General features: G+C 35.9%; 1 protein-coding gene across 1 annotated transcript in view; it reads left to right on the forward strand.

The window, feature by feature from the left end:
- LOC106078466 (cation-independent mannose-6-phosphate receptor-like) overlaps positions 1 to 11,312 on the forward strand; it is a 45,697-nt gene extending 34,385 nt beyond the window's left edge. The window contains exons 29-39 of the mRNA XM_013239335.2: positions 342 to 499; positions 636 to 772; positions 1,192 to 1,351; positions 1,789 to 1,848; positions 2,468 to 2,560; positions 3,285 to 3,457; positions 4,343 to 4,455; positions 4,564 to 4,649; positions 5,320 to 5,454; positions 7,097 to 7,172; positions 8,452 to 11,312. Coding sequence (XP_013094789.2) covers positions 342 to 499; positions 636 to 772; positions 1,192 to 1,351; positions 1,789 to 1,848; positions 2,468 to 2,560; positions 3,285 to 3,457; positions 4,343 to 4,455; positions 4,564 to 4,649; positions 5,320 to 5,454; positions 7,097 to 7,172; positions 8,452 to 8,589 — 1,329 coding nt within the window. The 3' untranslated portion in view covers positions 8,590 to 11,312. The remainder of the gene's footprint in view (positions 1 to 341; positions 500 to 635; positions 773 to 1,191; positions 1,352 to 1,788; positions 1,849 to 2,467; positions 2,561 to 3,284; positions 3,458 to 4,342; positions 4,456 to 4,563; positions 4,650 to 5,319; positions 5,455 to 7,096; positions 7,173 to 8,451) is intronic.
- Positions 11,313 to 19,010: the final 7,698 nt, after the last annotated feature.

A 19,010-nucleotide genomic window follows, 5' to 3' on the forward strand; every position in this document is an offset into this window, starting at 1 on the left:
TAAACATTTCTTCAAGAATGGAAATAATGTTATAATGATGTGCCCCTTTTAGACAAGGGCATTGCTTCACATTGGATTCACTGCAGTGATGGTAAGGGTGGCTGCCTGGTCGTTTGGACTTCTCGATGGTCTCTGGTTCGTACTCTACCCGCTGCAATCCCCCGTCATCCTGCATAAGGTTTGGAGTAGGAAGTAAATAATCTTCAACTCTGAAGGAACATCCGAAACATGTCAAACATTTTATATTTCACAGGTTATTAATTTCATTTTTTTTGCTAAATATAAAATTGTATGAAAAAAAAGGGAATCATAAATTTATATGAAGTTTCATGTCTACTCAGGAAGATGATTGTCAGGTGACCTTTCTGTGGCAGACTGACCTTGTATGTCCAGTGGATAAAATGGACTGTCTTATAACCTATCAAGGATTACTTTTTGATTTCTCTTTTCTATCTCGAGAGTCAAATAGTTGGAACTTCACAGATGAACAGAAAAATGTGTAAGTGTGGTGACCTGTTTTGCTTAATAAAAGAATATTATTTAAGCTAGTTGCAAATAAAGTTTTGTTAATTGCAATTACGTTTGTTGATACTAATTACATAAGATCATTTAGATATTAAATTTACTCACAGCAGTTATTGGTTGAATCTTTGCCATGGGGTCCAAGGTGAGGCCCTAGCTGTTGGATGCCAGAAGAATGCAGCAGTATGTCGACGCACATCAGATAACAAAATTCAGATGTTGGGCAAATTACAAACTCAGCAGATGGAAGGTGAATATATTTTGACCTACCTGTTCAGTGATCCTTGTCCTCGATTTAACCATTGCCAATAAAAATGCATGAAGTCTGTTTCATGTAAAATGCGTAGCCTAAGTTCCAAAAGTCCCAAGTTTCAAACACTACACAGGAGGCTTGGACTTTTACTTCATATTTTGAGCACACACTATCTGCCTCTGAACCTATTTCTAGCCTTCAGCACCTCTAGATCTTTTCTTTTTTTTTTTTTTTTTTGCATTACACATTTTTGTTGGGTGAGAGGAAATTTTTGTAGGCGTCTTAAATGACATTTAGAATTTGTGAATGTTAATTTAAAATTTGTACTAAATTGTTACCTAATGACATTTTAAAAATGATTCACCTGATTTTAGAATCTGTTCATAACAGAATACTGTCAAATTTTCTCTCTACAGTCATCTCGGGCGATAAAACATCTATTATTATCAAGTACAGTTATGGTGATGCGGATGTCTGCTCAGCTGGGGGCAGGCGACGTAGCGACATCGCACCAAAGGTTTCTGTAAACTTGACATGTGGCAGCACAATAGGAACACCAGTGTTAGCTGGTTATAAGTACGAAATTCCTTATTATCATGTCTTGTTTTTTTACTATATAATAATAATAATAATAATCTTTATTATTATTATTATTATGTAGTTATCTTTGTTGCTCATTCATTGTTATAGTTTACAGTCAAGATTTTTTGTGTAAAATTTAAAGCAGTTGCTAAATTCTAGTCAATGGTTAGGGTTTAGCAAACTTTTCTCAGATGTGTAGCATGATTAAGATTTTAAAAAAAAAAGCTAATGTCAAAAGTCTAAATAGATTTTTGGTGATATTCTTTTTTTTTTAAAGTGCTGTTAAAAAAACAACAACATTTACTTTTGATCTGTAAATATTTACAAAGCATAAGTTTAGATCAACTATTGATTTTGTTACAAAAGATATATTGTTCATAATATCGAGAAATTATTTGTAATATTTTATTTGCAATTTGTAAACCTCACAGTTCTGAAGAGTGCACTTTCAATGTTGGTTGGAAAACAAGGCTTGCTTGTCCCGTTAGTCAGTAAGTTAGAATACAGTTATTCGTGTGCTCGTTAACCTTTAAAGACTAGAAGCTTTAGAAGTTAAATAAATTATTACTTACCTGTTTTATGTTAATAAAATTACAGTTCCCCTTCCCAAACTTGCAATTAGGGCAAATATAGTAAAGTTTCTATAGTTATAGTTTCTGTTACCCAGCGCAACGACCAACCACCTTTACATTCCCCCAACTAATGTAAGGTATCAATTAGAGCTTGGTGGACTCAGAGGCGCCCTAATGCCGAGCGCTTTACCACTCAGCCACTGCACCTTCTTTATGTTAAAAAAATAAATTATAACTTTTATAAACTTGTATGCTTAAAGCATGCTTAGAGCGCTATAGTCCAATCTCATTTGTGGACCAGTTGGGGTATCTTGGAGAAGGTTTTCCGTGCTGCTTTTTGGCACTCAGTAAACACAACTCTGCTCGAGTCAGGTGTCAAATTTTTAGCCCAGTACATATAGTCAAGCCAAGTTCAAGCATACTTAGCCTCTTGACCATGCTTGTTAATAGCTAACGCCATATATACTGTACATTTTCTTATCCTTAATCCATAGGAGAACAAATTTTAATCTTTCTAATGTTTAATCTTTTCAATTAGAGACAAACTTCAAGTGAAGGAAGTGAGAGGCCTTGTCTATGATGTGAGAACTGGTCTAACCATTTCCTTAAAGCCACTGCTGAAACCTACAAAGTAAGTGGAATATTAGAACTGGTATCAAGACCCAGACATTTCACTTTGGTTTTCTTAAGCTGTTAAATTAAATAAGCTCTTTCTTGTAACTGTTTTTTTTTAAAGGACAAAATAATATGTATCAAAGGTTCAACAGTATTTCTCTTTGGTTTTCTTAAACTGTTGAATTAATTAAGCTTATTCTTGTAATATTTTTTTTTTATTTTAAAGGACAAAATAAAATGTATCAATGGTTGTAAAAAAGATTTCATAGTTCTTACTCATTTCATTTTGAAAATATTTAGAGATAGTGATTTTTGTAGGTATAGATGCTCTAGTACAGGGGTTCTCAACCTGTGGGTCGCAACCCCCTTGGGGGTCGATTGACGATTTGCCAGGGGTCGCCTAAGACCATTGAAAATATGGATTGTTTTTGTCTACTCTTCTATTGTGTGTGTTTTGGGGGTGGGTGGGTGGGGGGGGGGGGGGTGGCAGCAGAGTGGGGAAATAAAAAAGGGGTCGCCGAGCTTAAAAGGTTGAGAACCGCTGCTCTAGTATGTCTGGCTTAGTTGTCTTGGCCTTTACAATTACTTTCACCTCTTTGGTGTGTAAGTGCTTGAATTTATTTTAAATAGAGAAAAATTTAACCAGTTTATTGTGCTTAGAGTCTGATTAAAGAAATTCTTGATGAGACTGCAGTATGTCATATGTCAAATAGTAATCTTAATTTGACTCCAATCTGCAGTCAGTACACCGTGGGTGTTGATAATAGCCAGTACATCATCAATCTTGGGGCTCCAGTCCATATGGCCAACACAGCCTCAACTCAGTGTGCCGGAGCTGCTGTTTGTCTCAGATCTGAAACTGGAAGCTACAAGAATCTTGGGCACTACAGCAGCAAGGCTTACTATATGGAAGGTAGTGTACTTGAATATTTTTGTATTCTCTACATAAAAGCAAGAATGATAAGAGCTTAGAGTCTACTTATGTACAATAATGGATATAAAGTGATGTGTATTCTCTTAGCTAGAGTATTTAGTTTATATTTAAACATTGCAAGTATGGACTATGTTTAAGTGCCCAGCTATTTTTTATTACACACACTGGGAAATATTCAGGTTACAGCTTGGTCTGCATAGCTTTAAGTAAACTCTGCACTCTTCTGTAATATGTAAGACAATGCCTTGGTGTGCTATTCAATTCTTTAAAAAGATCTTACTTGTTGAAAAAATAAATTGACAATTCTCTCTATGAGAATTTTTTACTCTAGATTAGAATTGTTACTAAACACATCTTCATTTTAAAGTTAACTAAATATATATGACTTTCTAATAGAAGTTAAAAACTAACAGAAAGTCAACTAAGATCAAATTGTGCAGTAGAAATTTATAACAATCCAAATTACAACAGAAACACTTTTGTTACAGTTGAATAGTTTAATATTCAGTGGGTGACAGGCGAGAGCGACCAACTAAAAGAATAAATATTTATTACCTGCAAAGTATGAAGTATATACATATATTTATAAAGACAAAATGTGAAATGGTTTGCACACCCTATGATACCTGGCCACAATTGTATGTCAAAGCACTATAGAGGGAGCAAAACAAAATCTTCTGTAGAAAAGATGGTCCTACAGTGTCAAGTTATGCACCAACCTTGTTATTTAATATACTAATAAGAATGGATTAGGATCCAGAGGAGTTAAGCACTTAGGCTGCCAGCATCATCAAAGCACTCCCAAGGCAAAATGTTGTAATATAATTAATGTCGGATTCAAGACTGAACTTATTGTTTCCACAGATGAGCACTTGGAAATTGTGTTTACCTCACAAGAGAAATGTCAAGGCAGTCAGTCGCACCTCAACATTACTTCCATCTTCAGTTTTCATTGCGCTGATGTCCCGGCAGAATCTGTGAGTCCAACTTGTGCATGTAGATGTTATACCTATATGAACCTCCCCATGTATAAAAATAGGTGTAACTTATTTGCTTAAAACACATTGATACCACCTTTATTTCAGTCCAAACCAGAGTTTCTCTACAAGACTTCAGACTGTGCATATATGTTTGATTGGGATACCAACTTGGTCTGTTTCTCATTAGATGTGTAAGTAAAAGATTCACCCTTCTAGACATAAATGTCCCAAGTATTGTTTCATCTTTTTCTATGGCATTTAGCTATGAGGTTAAAGTGGGCAGCGTAATAGTCAAGTTCCTAAACTCTCCTCAACATGTGTTTAATTTTAGCACAAACTTAAAAATTAACAGGAAAAAAAAACTTGAACTTTTGTCTAATTAAAAGTGTCTATTACAAGTAGACAAAAAGTATTCTGACATCCTTTGACCACTATTAAGGATTTCTCTCAAAGACCAGCAATTAAAGATTGATTATTTGATGACCTTTCTGAGGTGAAGCCCTAGTAAACTCTTCATGTTCCAACTATTGCTAGTATGGAGGCATCCTCTTTGGAAAGACAGCTCCCATCACATGCATTTTAACTCTATGCTTTGGTAGCCCACCGGAGATTGTGTCATGTCAACTTGAAGTAGGATTTCCATTAGGATGCTAACAATGACAGCCTTGACCTCCTGGTGATCCCCTCACCTCTCCCCTTTAGTGTTTGAGAAGTAGGTCACATTGAACTCTTATTAAATCCTTATCCTCATTAAAAATAAAAAAAAGTACCCCAGTTCCTTCAAAACCAAATTCCACAATAAATCTACACTTAAAATTGGCAAATGATTTGAATTGTTGTAACAATTTCTTCTTGACTCAGATCTCTACTCGATGGCAGCACAAACTCAGCAGCTGGTGGACCAAGCGCCAACAGAGTGGCCATTGGAGTATCTGTTTTTCTGTTTATTGCCCTGGTCTGTATATTTGTGCTGATTTTCTACAAACCAGAAAGAAGGTTAGCCCAAATATTATTCAACTTGTTTATCATATATTTAATATAATTTTACTTCAAGTGTATATAAATTGTTATTATTTTGGTACTTCAATATGAACTCAATTTGAAAATGTGTATTGTAACATAGTGTTTAAATAGAATGTTACTAGAATCCAAGCTTTAAAATGTATATAGGGATATTAATTTATATATTCAAAAAACTGTTTTGATTAATTCTATTCCTAAGCTTAGTTAGGGGTAATTGCATGCATATACAATATCCCTTTTTTTAAAAAAAAACCTATAGGGTAGTTTTTAAAAAATCCATTCACATGATATATTCTTGTCCAGGTCTTTCTGTAGAAAGTTTTTACAATGTACAAGTTATATTCATCTTTCTTAACCCATCTTACACCATTAGGAGCTAACTAGTATATCTTCTTCCTCGTTCTCATTTTTATGTTGGAGCGTTCAGATGACTAGACCAATACATGAGATAAACTTCGCAGTGGTTTCCAAATCAGGGAGCTCTCCATATAGTTTTCTTTCTATTGGGGTGATTTGGGGCCAGAGTCTTTTTCGGGCCTCATGATAAAGAGAACAGTTTTGGAGGACATGGCCAGCATTCTCTGGTGACACTCCACATGGGCAGATTTCACTGGTTCCAATGTTGAGCTTCTGGTACATATGTTGTCTCATTCTGTTGTGTCCGGTCCTGAGTCAAAAGATTAGACATTGATCTTGTCAGGATAGCTTATAATAGGCATCATCTTTCTAGTGATTCGGATGAAAGCTTGTCCATTTCTCATTTATTTTATTTACTATTAGTTTCTTCATTTCTTCTGGATTGTATATATTGTTACGAATCTCACTATCCAGGCTCTCAGCAAACTGCACCATACACCACCAACTTAAAGAACTTGACAACTCAGGGCTCGAAAATAACGTAAAGGTTTAATGTCCATAAATAACAGCCAATACTGTACAATTGGCAACACGTAACACAGGCTGTACAAATATCTCTCCGTATCAACCGTACCGCCATATCAACTCTCGCACTGGCCTCTCCTTCTCGTTCCGGGCTTGCACTGGGTTCAACAGTTCAGGACTGACTTCACACACTAGGCTCATTGTGTCGGACTCGATCACAGACCAAGATCAAGACGCCAGCCGTCTCAACTGTACTTGACAGTATTCCGCACTGAACCGTTGTAATGCTCCGTACAGAACCACACCGCTGAACTGTACTGTAGTGAACCGGGCTCTGAACCGTCTTGACTGCAACACCTCCGCTCTTTATATAGGGTCCCTACTGGCCTTCTAGAATCGGACAGAATGTCACTCGACTATTCTGGGTGTCAGATGACTACAACCCTCGTGATGCTTCTGAGCTTTGTTCACGATGTCGATTCTTCCCGAACCATCATGTTGATACCCGTCTCGGCCGACTGTCGTAACTCGTCACGGTTGACCGCTCGTCTAGCGCTGGCCTGGGGCGATTTGCGTCGGCTGACTACACTCACACCACTACCCCCCATCTGTGCCACCACCAGGTTTATAACAATATGTTAATTTTCTAAGATGAAATACTCTTGTTTGTTTAATGTGAAAGCTTCTTACCATTGTGATTATCTTTTTTTTTTTTTTTTGTTTTAAATTCCAGAGCCAAGGTGGCAGCGAAATTGAAGAGAGTTTTATTGTGTAGAAAAACAGAAAATACACCCATTGTATATTCTCGGGTAAATATCTGCATGCAAAATTATAAGTTAGGAGACTTTTGGAAGTTGTTATGGCATGATGAGAAATTAATTATTTGTTTCTGAAACAGGGGAAGTTTTGACTTAGAGACAATGACATGACTAGTAAAAACAAGAATAGGTTTTAGACCAGTAATTCCCAAAGTGGTCTATATAAATAAATTGGGGATATATGAGATGTACACGAGGGTCTACGATAATAGATTTCATATAACATCCTTTAAATGTACCTTAGTTAATCCTTTAAATATATATTCTGCTATTTAAATGAAAAATGTGTGCATTTTATTTCAATATTTATTTCAATAACTTAATTTTGTCTACATGTAGCTAATGTTTAACAAAAAGAAAGAAGACTGTACAGCGTTGATTATTTAAAATTGGGATTCATTCTTTACTTGTCAAACAAGTGGTCACCTAAGTGCCTTTTTATGAGGATATGAAGCCAATTACGCAGGAGGATCATTTGGGACAATGCCACCCTGTCAACATAGATAAAAACTTTCAAACACTAAAAGATAAAGTTGAGAATACTCCCACAAAATCTCTCTTTGACATCATAGGGGGAGGTTTATGAGGCCTCTTACAATATCGCTTTACTTATAGCTAAATACGGAAAACACTATAGATAAAATGATTTTATAAGCCGTGGTAATTTTAAAAACTGTTTTACACAAACCTACATCAGATATTATTAAAAGAATTTCTTAAAACAATAATACAATTCAAGGGCACATTGGTGGCATGAGTTATAAAATTAAAAGCTTCTTATGTAATTCTTTGCAAACCACATACATACAGTTTTAGATCAGCAGTGTCAGGCTCTGACACAATGTAGTGCTGTGTGCTGCAAACTGCCTAAGGGTCGCCGGCTCTTTATTTTTAATACGGTTAACCCACGAAACTTTTCCCGTGTTTAGGTATAGCTGCAAGGCAGCAGAGGTTTGAATTTTTAAAAAGTTTGGTAACCATTGTTTTAGACAGAATGAAATATCAAACGACATAAACAGACTACTTCCTGGACGCTTTAGAGATAGAGTTAGCTGACATTTGACAGTTCCCTTCATTGCTGTTAAACTTTTTCGACATTCAGTATCAGCGTCAACTAACTTCTATTGATTGTTTGGCCTTTTGCCAGTGTTATTGGATTACACGTATTGTGTTGTGTTACCTCCATTTGGTTTATTTGCATTAGACAGTGTGGAAATGTTAAACAGATTGAACTCCTCCATTAACAGAACACATTTGTTTGCTTTTGCAGTTGAACCAAATAGATCAAGATGATGATCCATTCAACCCATTTTCTGAACCAGATGAAGAATCGGAGATGCATAACAACCAGCTTCCATCCAAGGTCGGTGTCTTCCATGACGACAGTGATGATGATATATTGCTTTAGGCAATGTTCAAGCCCTCTGTGTGTCGAATCGTGCTAAAAGCCGCTGGTTGTTTTTTGTACAGTCATGCTCTGATTATTACTTGTCCCCAAGAGACAACTTTCTGGGATAAGATTTTTTGGGGGGTCAAGGTCATTCCAATTCTTCCATTTTTTGGGGGCTGCTTGATTTGCACTGTTTGAAGATGTGTCATTGAATTGATTTTCAACATACATGAAACATGAAATGATTTACTACATATGTGAGACCTGAATTGCTTGGCTACATATTTAAGAACTGAATTGATTTCCTTACATACACAAGACTTGAATTGATATCTTACATACGTGAAACCAGAAAGTGTCAAGGCATTAACTGGTTGAATAAGATAAGTCTAATTTTGTTTTATTAAGTCCAATTGCGTTTTTTTTTTTATATTACGCTCCTTACAAAACATGTTTAAAAGAACATTTTAGAATTAAGTGTTAAAAGTATTATATTTTTTTTTACATTTTTGGGAATATGAAGAAAAAATGTGTCAAAGGCGAATCAGAAATGAATGGTTACTTTAGGTTGGTATGTTGGTCTAAGTTTGATCGAAGTTTAACATTTTACGTTACGTTAAGCTTTCCCCAAAACATTTTGAAATGACTGGAAGTAAAATGGACAGAAATGTAATGAGCTGAACAGTCTTCACATTCGGATTTAAATTTTGATTTTTTTATTGTTGATTGTAATATTGGTTCATGTGACGATTTACAAGAAATGTCAATAACTTTGGTATTTCAGATACATGACACTGCTTTAGGTTTTAGGAATCCCAATCAGCACTTACTTTGGGCATTTAAGATGGTGATTTTATCTTTTCCAAAAAAAAAAAAATATATATATACATATAAATTGTGTTTCTTTTTATAAAAAAAAACAAACAAAAGAAAATCATGCTACTAAGATGTAAAAAAAATTTTTTAAAGCATATTGTTTCCAGACCTAAAATTTTTAGTTCCTATTATAAGAGGCAGTGATGGTCAAACTATGGCCTGAGGACCAAATTGTGTCTGTGTCCCGGGTCTGTCCAGCCCCTTGAAACGTGTGCCCACGGTGCAGAATGATGTTGGTGAGCATCAGTCGCATTGGACTCAATATTTTGCTGTGATGCGGAACATGAACCATGTGTCGGAAATTTAAATTGTCTTGGTACCAAAAAGTTCAGCGGCACTGACAAAAAAGTGTTCAAAGTTATAAATCTGTCATTGGTCAAAGTTATAAATTCTGTTATTGGTCAAAATAATACAGTCTGTCATTAGTCAAAGCTATAAAGTCATTCATTGGTCAAAATTATAGTCTGTCATTGGTCAAAGTTATAAAGTCTGTTATTGGTGAACATTATATTAAAGTTTGTTAGTTATTACAATAAAGTCTGTCATTGATCTTTACACACTTGGATATGTTTATGTAAATGTAATTTTGTTTTTAAAATCAAGGGACTTCAAATATGAACATCTGGTGAACTGAGTTGTGAAAAAAAACAATTTGACTGATCATAAATGTTTGTTGGTAAAATGTGATGTTAAAGAGATGTAATTAGAAGTCAGGGATGAACTAATGATGTAAATGTTTCTTTGTTGATTTTTTGCTGAACCCTGTATCAAAAAAGGTGATGAAATGTCGTCAGTGTCTGTATAAATATATATATATAGGTCATTGCCTTTGTCAACACTTGTTGCAATTATCATACACATATAAATAGATGGGCTTTCATTGGTCAACATTGTTATTTTAATACACATAATACATTTTCCAAATGACATAATATATGATATAATAATTGCAATCGTATCATTTTGATTTGTATTTATAATGTGTATCTGGTATTTATAGTTTCATATTTTCTTTATTGTGCTTGTTGAGATGTGGATTAACTGCCATTTGTTCCGCTTCTCTTTTTATTCACACTCAACCTTTTTTTTTTTTTTTTGCATTCATTTTGTCCTGATATTTAAAGCTCAGAGTAATAATATAAGCAAAGTTGAATTCCAGGGTCATCACTGATACCATTCACTTTTTATTGTATGAGTTTGAAAACTTATGTACTATTCTTGTATTCCATTTTTCACATATTTGCTTATATATATATTTTTTTTAGCTTTTTTCTTTTTAGAGTTCCAGCTTGGCTTCTATTTTGTTGATAGACTATGACCAAATGGTGTATGTTATATTTGATGTATTGACTTGTATTATGCCATGTGTGTTGTGAGCTACTGTCTTTTTTAGAAACACATTTAATGTCCCATTCTGCATTCATGAAACATATTTTAAAATGTTCAATATTAACTCTTTCTATCCTGGTTGACAATGCCAACGTGGATTTGACGCTATTAGACTAAATTAATTTTTTTGATTCATTAATTTGTGCTGTGTAAAAAGAGCAAGCATTCTCCTATAATTTGATAGCAAATATAACATTTTCTGATAACAAACAAAAAAGTTATTAATTAGAACAAGATAGTGAAATACAAATGAGCAAAATGAATAATACTATGAACGAGAAAAATAATTACGGAAAGAAAGAGTTAACTTGCTGGACATGGCTCTATCAGTATGTCTTTGATTATTGGTAATTTTAGATAGTAATAATTTTAACTGTTACTATAATATATTGTGACCACAGCTATCAAACTGCATCAAAGGCACAATGTTGGAGCGAAACTCATTCTTATATGTCATCAACAATCTCTAATTTTCATCCGAAATTTGCCACCTAAAATTTGTCTCAAAATTTTTCCCAAAGTGTCAAGCATGAGGCAATGTACAATATATTGTATCTGTTATGAAAATATTCAGTAAAGTATTAGGTGAATAATGTCTGACTTGGGTTTTATTTTTTGTCTAAGTAAGATCTGGATATATGTATGCAATACATTGTATGTTTTTATTTATTTAATATTTTTTTTTGACAATTGCTTTGTTATTGTTTTAAATATGCTTTGTAATGTTTTTTTAAATTTTTTTGAGTGGCTCATCATGACAGCAGTATTTGAAGAGAAACTGACAGACAAATCAGAAATGTAACAAGGAAAATACTTGTCTATTAGTTCATATATTCATTTGGATTGAGTCTATCCTTTTAGGGTTTTGGTGTTTTCTTCACAGAGTCTGGGAATCGGGGTATCGTATCAAGTCTGATTATCCTGGAGTTTTCTAGACTCTGTGAGAAAAGAGGAGGACTTTAAATTAATTCTATCATGGTCAGTATTGTTTTAGGCTGCACTGTGTCACAGGAACTAATCTTTTAGACTGTGTAGCCCAGGCCTATATATATTTTTCCATTACTTCATCACAGATACCTTGTGGAAAGATTCGATGATGTTCCTTGCCTATCTGGCCCAGATGTTTTGTTTTGGTAACATTTGACCGTACTACCTGGCCACTGTATGGTAATCTACCGTAACACTAACAGTGTGGATTTGCCTTTTTTTTTTTTGTTTTAAAATAACCCCTTCGATAATGTTTGCTTCTTTGGAGTAGAATAGTTATAAAGTGTACTTGATATTACAGAGACTCTCTTAGGCATTACATACCTTGAGTTTTTCTATATTATTTACTGTGTCTGTTGTGTGTCATTTTAAGCACTCATTACTGTGTCTTGTCTTACCGAGACACTTATTACTGTGTAGCTCGTGTCTTATTGACACTCATCATCAAATTATCTTAGTATTACCATATTCTTATTGCTACGTTGTGTCCGTATTCTGTAAGTATAACTTATAAACAGCGATAATGAAATGATGGGACAAATTGATCTTGATATGGAAATAAACAAAAGCTTATTTTATTCCTGCATTGTTGTTTATTTGTTAAGTTGGTAAAACCCTATAAAGGAGCATAATTGTTGCTTACAATTCTTTATAAATTCAAAGTGGCTGAGTGGTTAAGCGCCTGGCTTCTTAGCATGGGGTCCTGAGTTCCCATCTGTAAAGACTGGAATTTTTAATTTCGGGAGTTTTACGGCTTCCCTGAGTCCACATAACTCTAAAAGATTTAGTTGTAGAAAGTAGACCCTGCTCATTAACCATTGGCCAAAGAAACAGAGGATCTTAACATCATCTGCCCTATAGACCGCATGGTCTGAAAGGGGAACTTGATACATTCCTTTATAAATGCACACTCCATGGAAATCTCTTTTGTTAGACTCTTAGATTTGACATTTCTTCTGTGTACGGACACACGCCTCCCTCCTCTCTCTTGATAGCAGAGGCGTAGCTAGGGTGGGGAGGAGGGAGGGGGAGAATTTAAAAATCCCCCCGGGCCCCCACTTGAGGGGGGCTCCCAAATGAGTGTTGTTTTTTTTTTTCATTAAATATTACGCAAAATGCAGCGGCCCCCAAAGAAGTCAAGCCCCCGGGCCCCCAAATGATGGCAAATTCCTAGCTACGCCCCTGCTTGATAGTGCCGCCATTGTTCAACTTGTGCTAGCACATAGTCCAGGACTTCACCGTTTTCCTTTCTCGTCAACACGTTTTAATGTTCATTTGCTTTTCACACTTCAAACAGTGGCAGCTTAATATGGGGGGGGGGGGGGTGACGATGGTGGCTTCATTAGTTTGTTAAACGGTTTCTTTTTACACAGCTTATATCAAGTCACTGTTTGTCGGTCTGGTAAAACGTTTTGCACACCTTTTTGTTTTCTCCCACACCCAATCTCGGATCAAGTTTCAATTTTGCACAATTATTTCTTTTACCTGACAACACAAGAATCAAAAAAAAAAAAAAAAAGGAAAAGTAAAACCAATTAGTTAATTAACTAATGGTCGTTAATTATTTTGTTTAATATCTTGAACAAGGGAAATAAATTGTACTTGACAGAGATGGTGGTATAAGATGAATTAGTCCCATTGAGGAATCTTGAACCCTGAGTGAAATTTTTTTTTTATTAATTTAAAAAACGATCATGTAAACATTTACAAAGATACCGCCATTCTTCCCTCCCCCACAACTGGTCCAGAAAAACAATTGTTAAAAATATTTCTATCGCTCATATTTATATGGCTGGGTCAATCTGACGTATAATTACATAACTTATCCAAACTAATTGATAGGCTTACAATTACACTTAACTTGCTTTGTTTTGTTTTTTTTTAAGTATTTTTTGTTTTTCTTGTTATTTCGATCACTGATTTGTATTTCAAGACCACCTTCGCCCCTCCACACACAAACACGTTAGGCTCTAGCGAAATATAAAAGGGTTACAACTGTTATACATGTCGGTGCTAATGTGTTTGTTATGCACAACGTCATTATTGAAAACTTTGAATGGTGTACACATTACTTTATGTACACAGTGTTTTTACAGTCTAGTGTACAAGCGATTTTAATTGTCCCGCTTCCACAACTTGTTTATTCGACTCAGGCTTTATCTCCGACGGAAAAAAAAAATATTTCTAGAGCATATCATGATTGGATCAGGAATTTCTCCTAGCTTGTCCATAAACGGGCGGGCAATTTCCAATTTCAGGTTTCAGATTTCTTCTTCCTTGTTCTCATTTTTTTTTTTTTGGAGCGTTCAGATGACTAGACCAATATATGAGATGAACTGTGCAGTGGTTTCCACATCAGGAAGCTCTCCATATAGTTTTCTTTCTATTGGGGTGTTTTGGGGCCAGTGACTTGTACGGACCTCTTGGTAAAGAGAATAGTTTTGAAAGACACTGTCAGCATTCTCTGGTGATACTCCTCATGGGCAGATTTCACTGGTTCCAATTTTGAGCTTCCGGTACATATGTTGTCTCATTCTGTTGTGTCCGGTCCTGAGTCGAAAGATTAGACGTTGATCTTGTCGGGGTAGCTTATAATAGTCATCATCTTTCTTGTGATTCGGATGAGAGCTCTCCCATTTCTCATTTATTTTATTTACTATTAGTTTCTTCTTTTCTTCTGGATAGAGTGCAATGTTTAGGTTTGCAGACGATATAGACCTCATTGAAGACAATGCAGACCAGGTACAAGATCTTACTTCATAACTAGAGCAGTTGTCATGGAAATCAATGCTGAAAGAAAAATTTCTAGTTTGTGGTCAATTGTGGAGGTTTTACGAGACAATGCATACAGTTGAATTTCCAAACATTAGAAGAAGTTGACTCATTTAAATACACAAAATCATACAGAGCAGGAGATGGAGGATCACTCGTTTAAATTTGGTCTGCCGTCATGAGATGCTGTGAAAAATCTGAAAAGAGTAGCTTTAGCTTTTTCAAGTAAAATTAAAACTGTATTCTTCGCTTGCGGTCTCTCCTATGATGGTTGTGAAAGTTGGACACTGGACGCTGAGGTTGAAAGAAGAATTCAAGCTTTTGCTACAGAAAGATGTTGGGTATCCAGTACTGATGTTGGGTATCCAGTACTGATGTTGGGTATCCAGTACTGATGTTGGGTATCCAGTACTGATGTTGGGTATCCTGTACTGATGTTGGGTATCCAGTACTGATGTTGGGTATCCCGTACTGATGTTGGGTATCCAGTACTGATGTTGGGTATCCAGTACTGATGTTGGGTATCCAGTACTGATGTTGGGTATCCAGTACTGATGTTGGGTATCCCGTACTGATGTTGGGTATCCAGTACTGATGTTGGGTATCCAGTACTGATGTTGGGTATCCAGTACTGATGTTGGGTATCCCGTACTGATGTTGGGTATCCCGTACTGATTTTGTACTTTTACAAGAAACACTTTGGCTTGCAAAGAAAAAAAAAAGAACTCCTAATGTAATGAGGCAAAAGCCTAAACTCTAAAGAAAGGCTGGCTGGACAACACGATAGAATGGAGACACTAGCCCCAAAACACCCCAATAGAAAGAAAACTATATGGAGAGCTTCCTGATTTGGAAACCACTGCACAGTTCATCTCAAATATTGGTCTAGTCATCTGGACGCTCCAAAATAAAAATGAGAACGAGGAATAAGAAGAATGGATTGGCCTCGCTCTTGATATTCTGCTAAAACAAGGGTTCTCAACCTGTTGGTCGCGACCCTCTTGGGGGTCGAATGACGATTTGCCAGGGGTCGCTTAAGACCATCGAAAACAAAGATTTTTTTTGTCTATTCTTCTATTGGTGAGTGTGTGTGAGGGGGGGGGGTCGCGGCAGAGTGGGAGATAAAAAAGGGGTCGCTGAGCATAAAAGGTTGAGAACCGTTGTATAAGCTAAGAACAGCTGCTGACCGCACAGGCTGGGATCATTTGGTTACTTGAATTGCATCTTTACGACGTAAGTCAAGGCACAAACGATGATGATGATGATGACGATGATGATGATGATGAGAACCGTGAAGTCAATCAGGCTTCAAGGTCCTAACCTGTCCAAAACGCTGATAGCTATATGACTGTTATAAACAAGTTAGGACCTGCTAGAAAAAAAATGAGGATATACAGGCTTGAAAATGGAGATGTGAAAGAAACCTTGTTGATGTCTAAAGAAACAGGAACCGGTCCCGATAGAATAGTTGCTGATTCATTGAATCTCCTTGGGATAAGCTTTTTACTGTTTTAGTAAAAGTAACAATGTCACTAGTTGTAAAATTACTTTTTTTCAGCATAGAAGAAATTACGATTTTTATTATTTTTATTTTTATGAATGATCATTTTGGGTCAAATTGAAATACAGAATACATATGCTCCCTACACAGTTTGTTAATGTGTGTATGGATTTTTAGATGCTTTAAGCGTCAGCAAATAGGGCCTTTTTTTAACAGAGCAGACACAACAGAAAGAGCTCATTGAGCGACTACACAGAAATATCTTAGTCCTTTTCATGTTTCTTGATCAACGAGTGGCGTTGATATAGTCTGACCGAGTTAAGAACTAACAGACGTTGGATGATGATGATTACGACCTACGCGTGTTCCTAGGTCAATCTAGTCATGCATTTTAATCAATGAATTAAATTCTGCCAATAGATTTTAAAAAGTAAAGGTTACCATTTAGTTGCCTCCCCTTCTTTTTATTTTTAACCTTTTCCTTGAAAAGGTTATGAAACGTCAATAAAAGATAACGCTTATCGGCGCTCAGTGCAAGGTACCAGTGTGAGATTTCGGCTGTAAAGATCATAAACTACTTTGGTTAAGCCTCAGAACGTTGCATTGGAACACAAAAGTTTATTAAAGATTGCCAAACACAGTGGCGTCACGAGGTGGCGGCGGTTGGGATGCGAACCGTAAAGGGGGGGGGGGGGTGACCCCCATCAGAAGGAGAAACAAAAGGGACAGAAATATCTGGAAAAAAAAAAGAAATAATGAAATAGAAAATCGGAATACATATCTATACATTTACACACTTTTAAGTGCTCCTTCATTCGTTAAAGCCTGGAATAAGTTACATAAAACAGAAAATAAAATAAATTATTTAGTAGTAGGCCTAATCTCCACCGAAGCAATAGAGTAGTCATATTGATCCTTATGGAGATTTGTTGGGATTAAAAGGACTTCTTCCTCGTATAAAAATAACACAACAGAAACATTCACATAAATAGAGCAGACACAACATAAAGAGTTCATTGAGTCCCTTTCGTGTTTCTTGATCAACGAGTGGCGTAGGTATAGTCTGACCGAGTATAGAACGAACGCGCTTTTCCTGTTCTAGTCTGGATAGATAGAAGTCGCAACAAATGTGTACCACAAGACGTAATCACACCCCTTATTTTGAAGGAATATCTGTAGCCTAAAAGATAAGATAAAAGAAGCTTGACAGGAATCGTCTTAATTTTTATTTTCAAGTTGGAAAGGATGAAAGAAAGTCCGCTAACTCGTTCTAACCCCGTTCTTCATGTGGCGGGGGGTGTGGTGTGTGCATACGTTGAGGTAATTGCTCTCTCGCCTTTAGTGGCGGTATATTATAGGAATATGTAGGAACCCTGGTGTGTTCTTCCTCTGGATGGGGGAACCCAGGCTTGGCTTAAGGAGTGTCTCACAGCAACTGATTGAATGATCATCTAGCTGATGGGAAACCTCCGGACAGAGGGGCCACTGGGTAAAAATCCTTCCCGTTGGTCAAAGGGTCGTAAATGGGCGAAAGCTCGACACTCAATGGACAGTCACTGAGGAAAAGGGGTGGGGGATATGAAAACTGACTATGATGGACAATGATGGGGATAATGTAATGAGTGCTAGCGACCCCAGTAGGTAAGTGGCAGTGGCTGTATGCAGTGTATGGTAACCCTCTTTCTGTCAATCAACCAGCAAACGTGAGTGCATTTATCTGCTCAGTCAAAAACATCTTGATAAGCATTCTGCTCATCTTATCTTATACACTTCAGACGTTCCTTTAAAAGTTAATTACGTCCTATCCATGCGTTTACCATAGTCTTGCAAGTTCATTAGAGACTAAAACTAGGCTGATTCCTAGGTTCTCCTGGCTGAAACAAAAAAAAGGAAACTATTCCCATGATACACTCCCTGTAGTTCCCCACGTTCTGACACCAGATATTGTCTTCTAACATCTGTGTTGCGCGGTGTGTTCACCGGTTCAATCAATAATGTCACCCAGTGATAAAAAAAAATAATCTTGGCAATCGATAGTGTGTGAACTTCTGAGTACAAGCCGGAACTATCTTATCAGTAGCAAGCAATAAAAAAAAACACTTTTAAAAAACAAAGCTTATCTAAAAGAAGGAACCACTAGCTACTGCAATTTAAATGAAAATTACGAAGTTTATCTCCCTTTTGGCTATATAAAATAAAATAAATTAATTAGTACTAAATGATTAAATAATTGTTTGTTGTTTTTTTTTTTTATTGATTCGTCTATTGTTAATTGAATAATTATGCAAAAGTTCAACTTGATCCGAGAATTGGAAGTGGGAGTCTAAAGTTTCAAAACGAAATAAGTGGACTACGTCATAGACATATAAAATATATCCACAACTCTTATTAAGTAGCATTTATTTCCTTTTTTTCAAAATCAAACAAAAAATAATTAATCACCAACAATTGATTTACACATTGTTTAATTTTTTAAAATTGTTTCATGTCTTGTCTGATTTAATGAATAATTATACAAAGCTTTAACTTGATCAAAGATTGGGAAATGGGAGAGGAAATATATTCAAACTTTTTACTAGACAGACAGACAGACAGACAGACAGACAGAGCGAGTTGATATAAGCTTTGTAAAAAGTCTTCATTGTGCAAAAGTCATTAAGATACACAAGCAGTCACTATTAAAATATATATATACTTAAGTCATTTGGATACACAAGTAGCAACTGTTGAAAGAGATACACCTAAGTCATCTGGATAGACCAGCAGTCACTGTTAAACATTTAAGATTTAAAACAGAATTAAAAAAGAAAACAAGTCACGAAGTTAATGCCCTTGTCGCCTATCCGGTTAGGACTAGGGTGATACCTGTGGGTGAAAGGAGGTAGGGAAGGAGTTAGTCCCACCCGAGTTACCA

This window comes from Biomphalaria glabrata, chromosome 6 (assembly GCF_947242115.1).
Source record: "Biomphalaria glabrata chromosome 6, xgBioGlab47.1, whole genome shotgun sequence".
NCBI lineage: Eukaryota > Metazoa > Mollusca > Gastropoda > Planorbidae > Biomphalaria > Biomphalaria glabrata.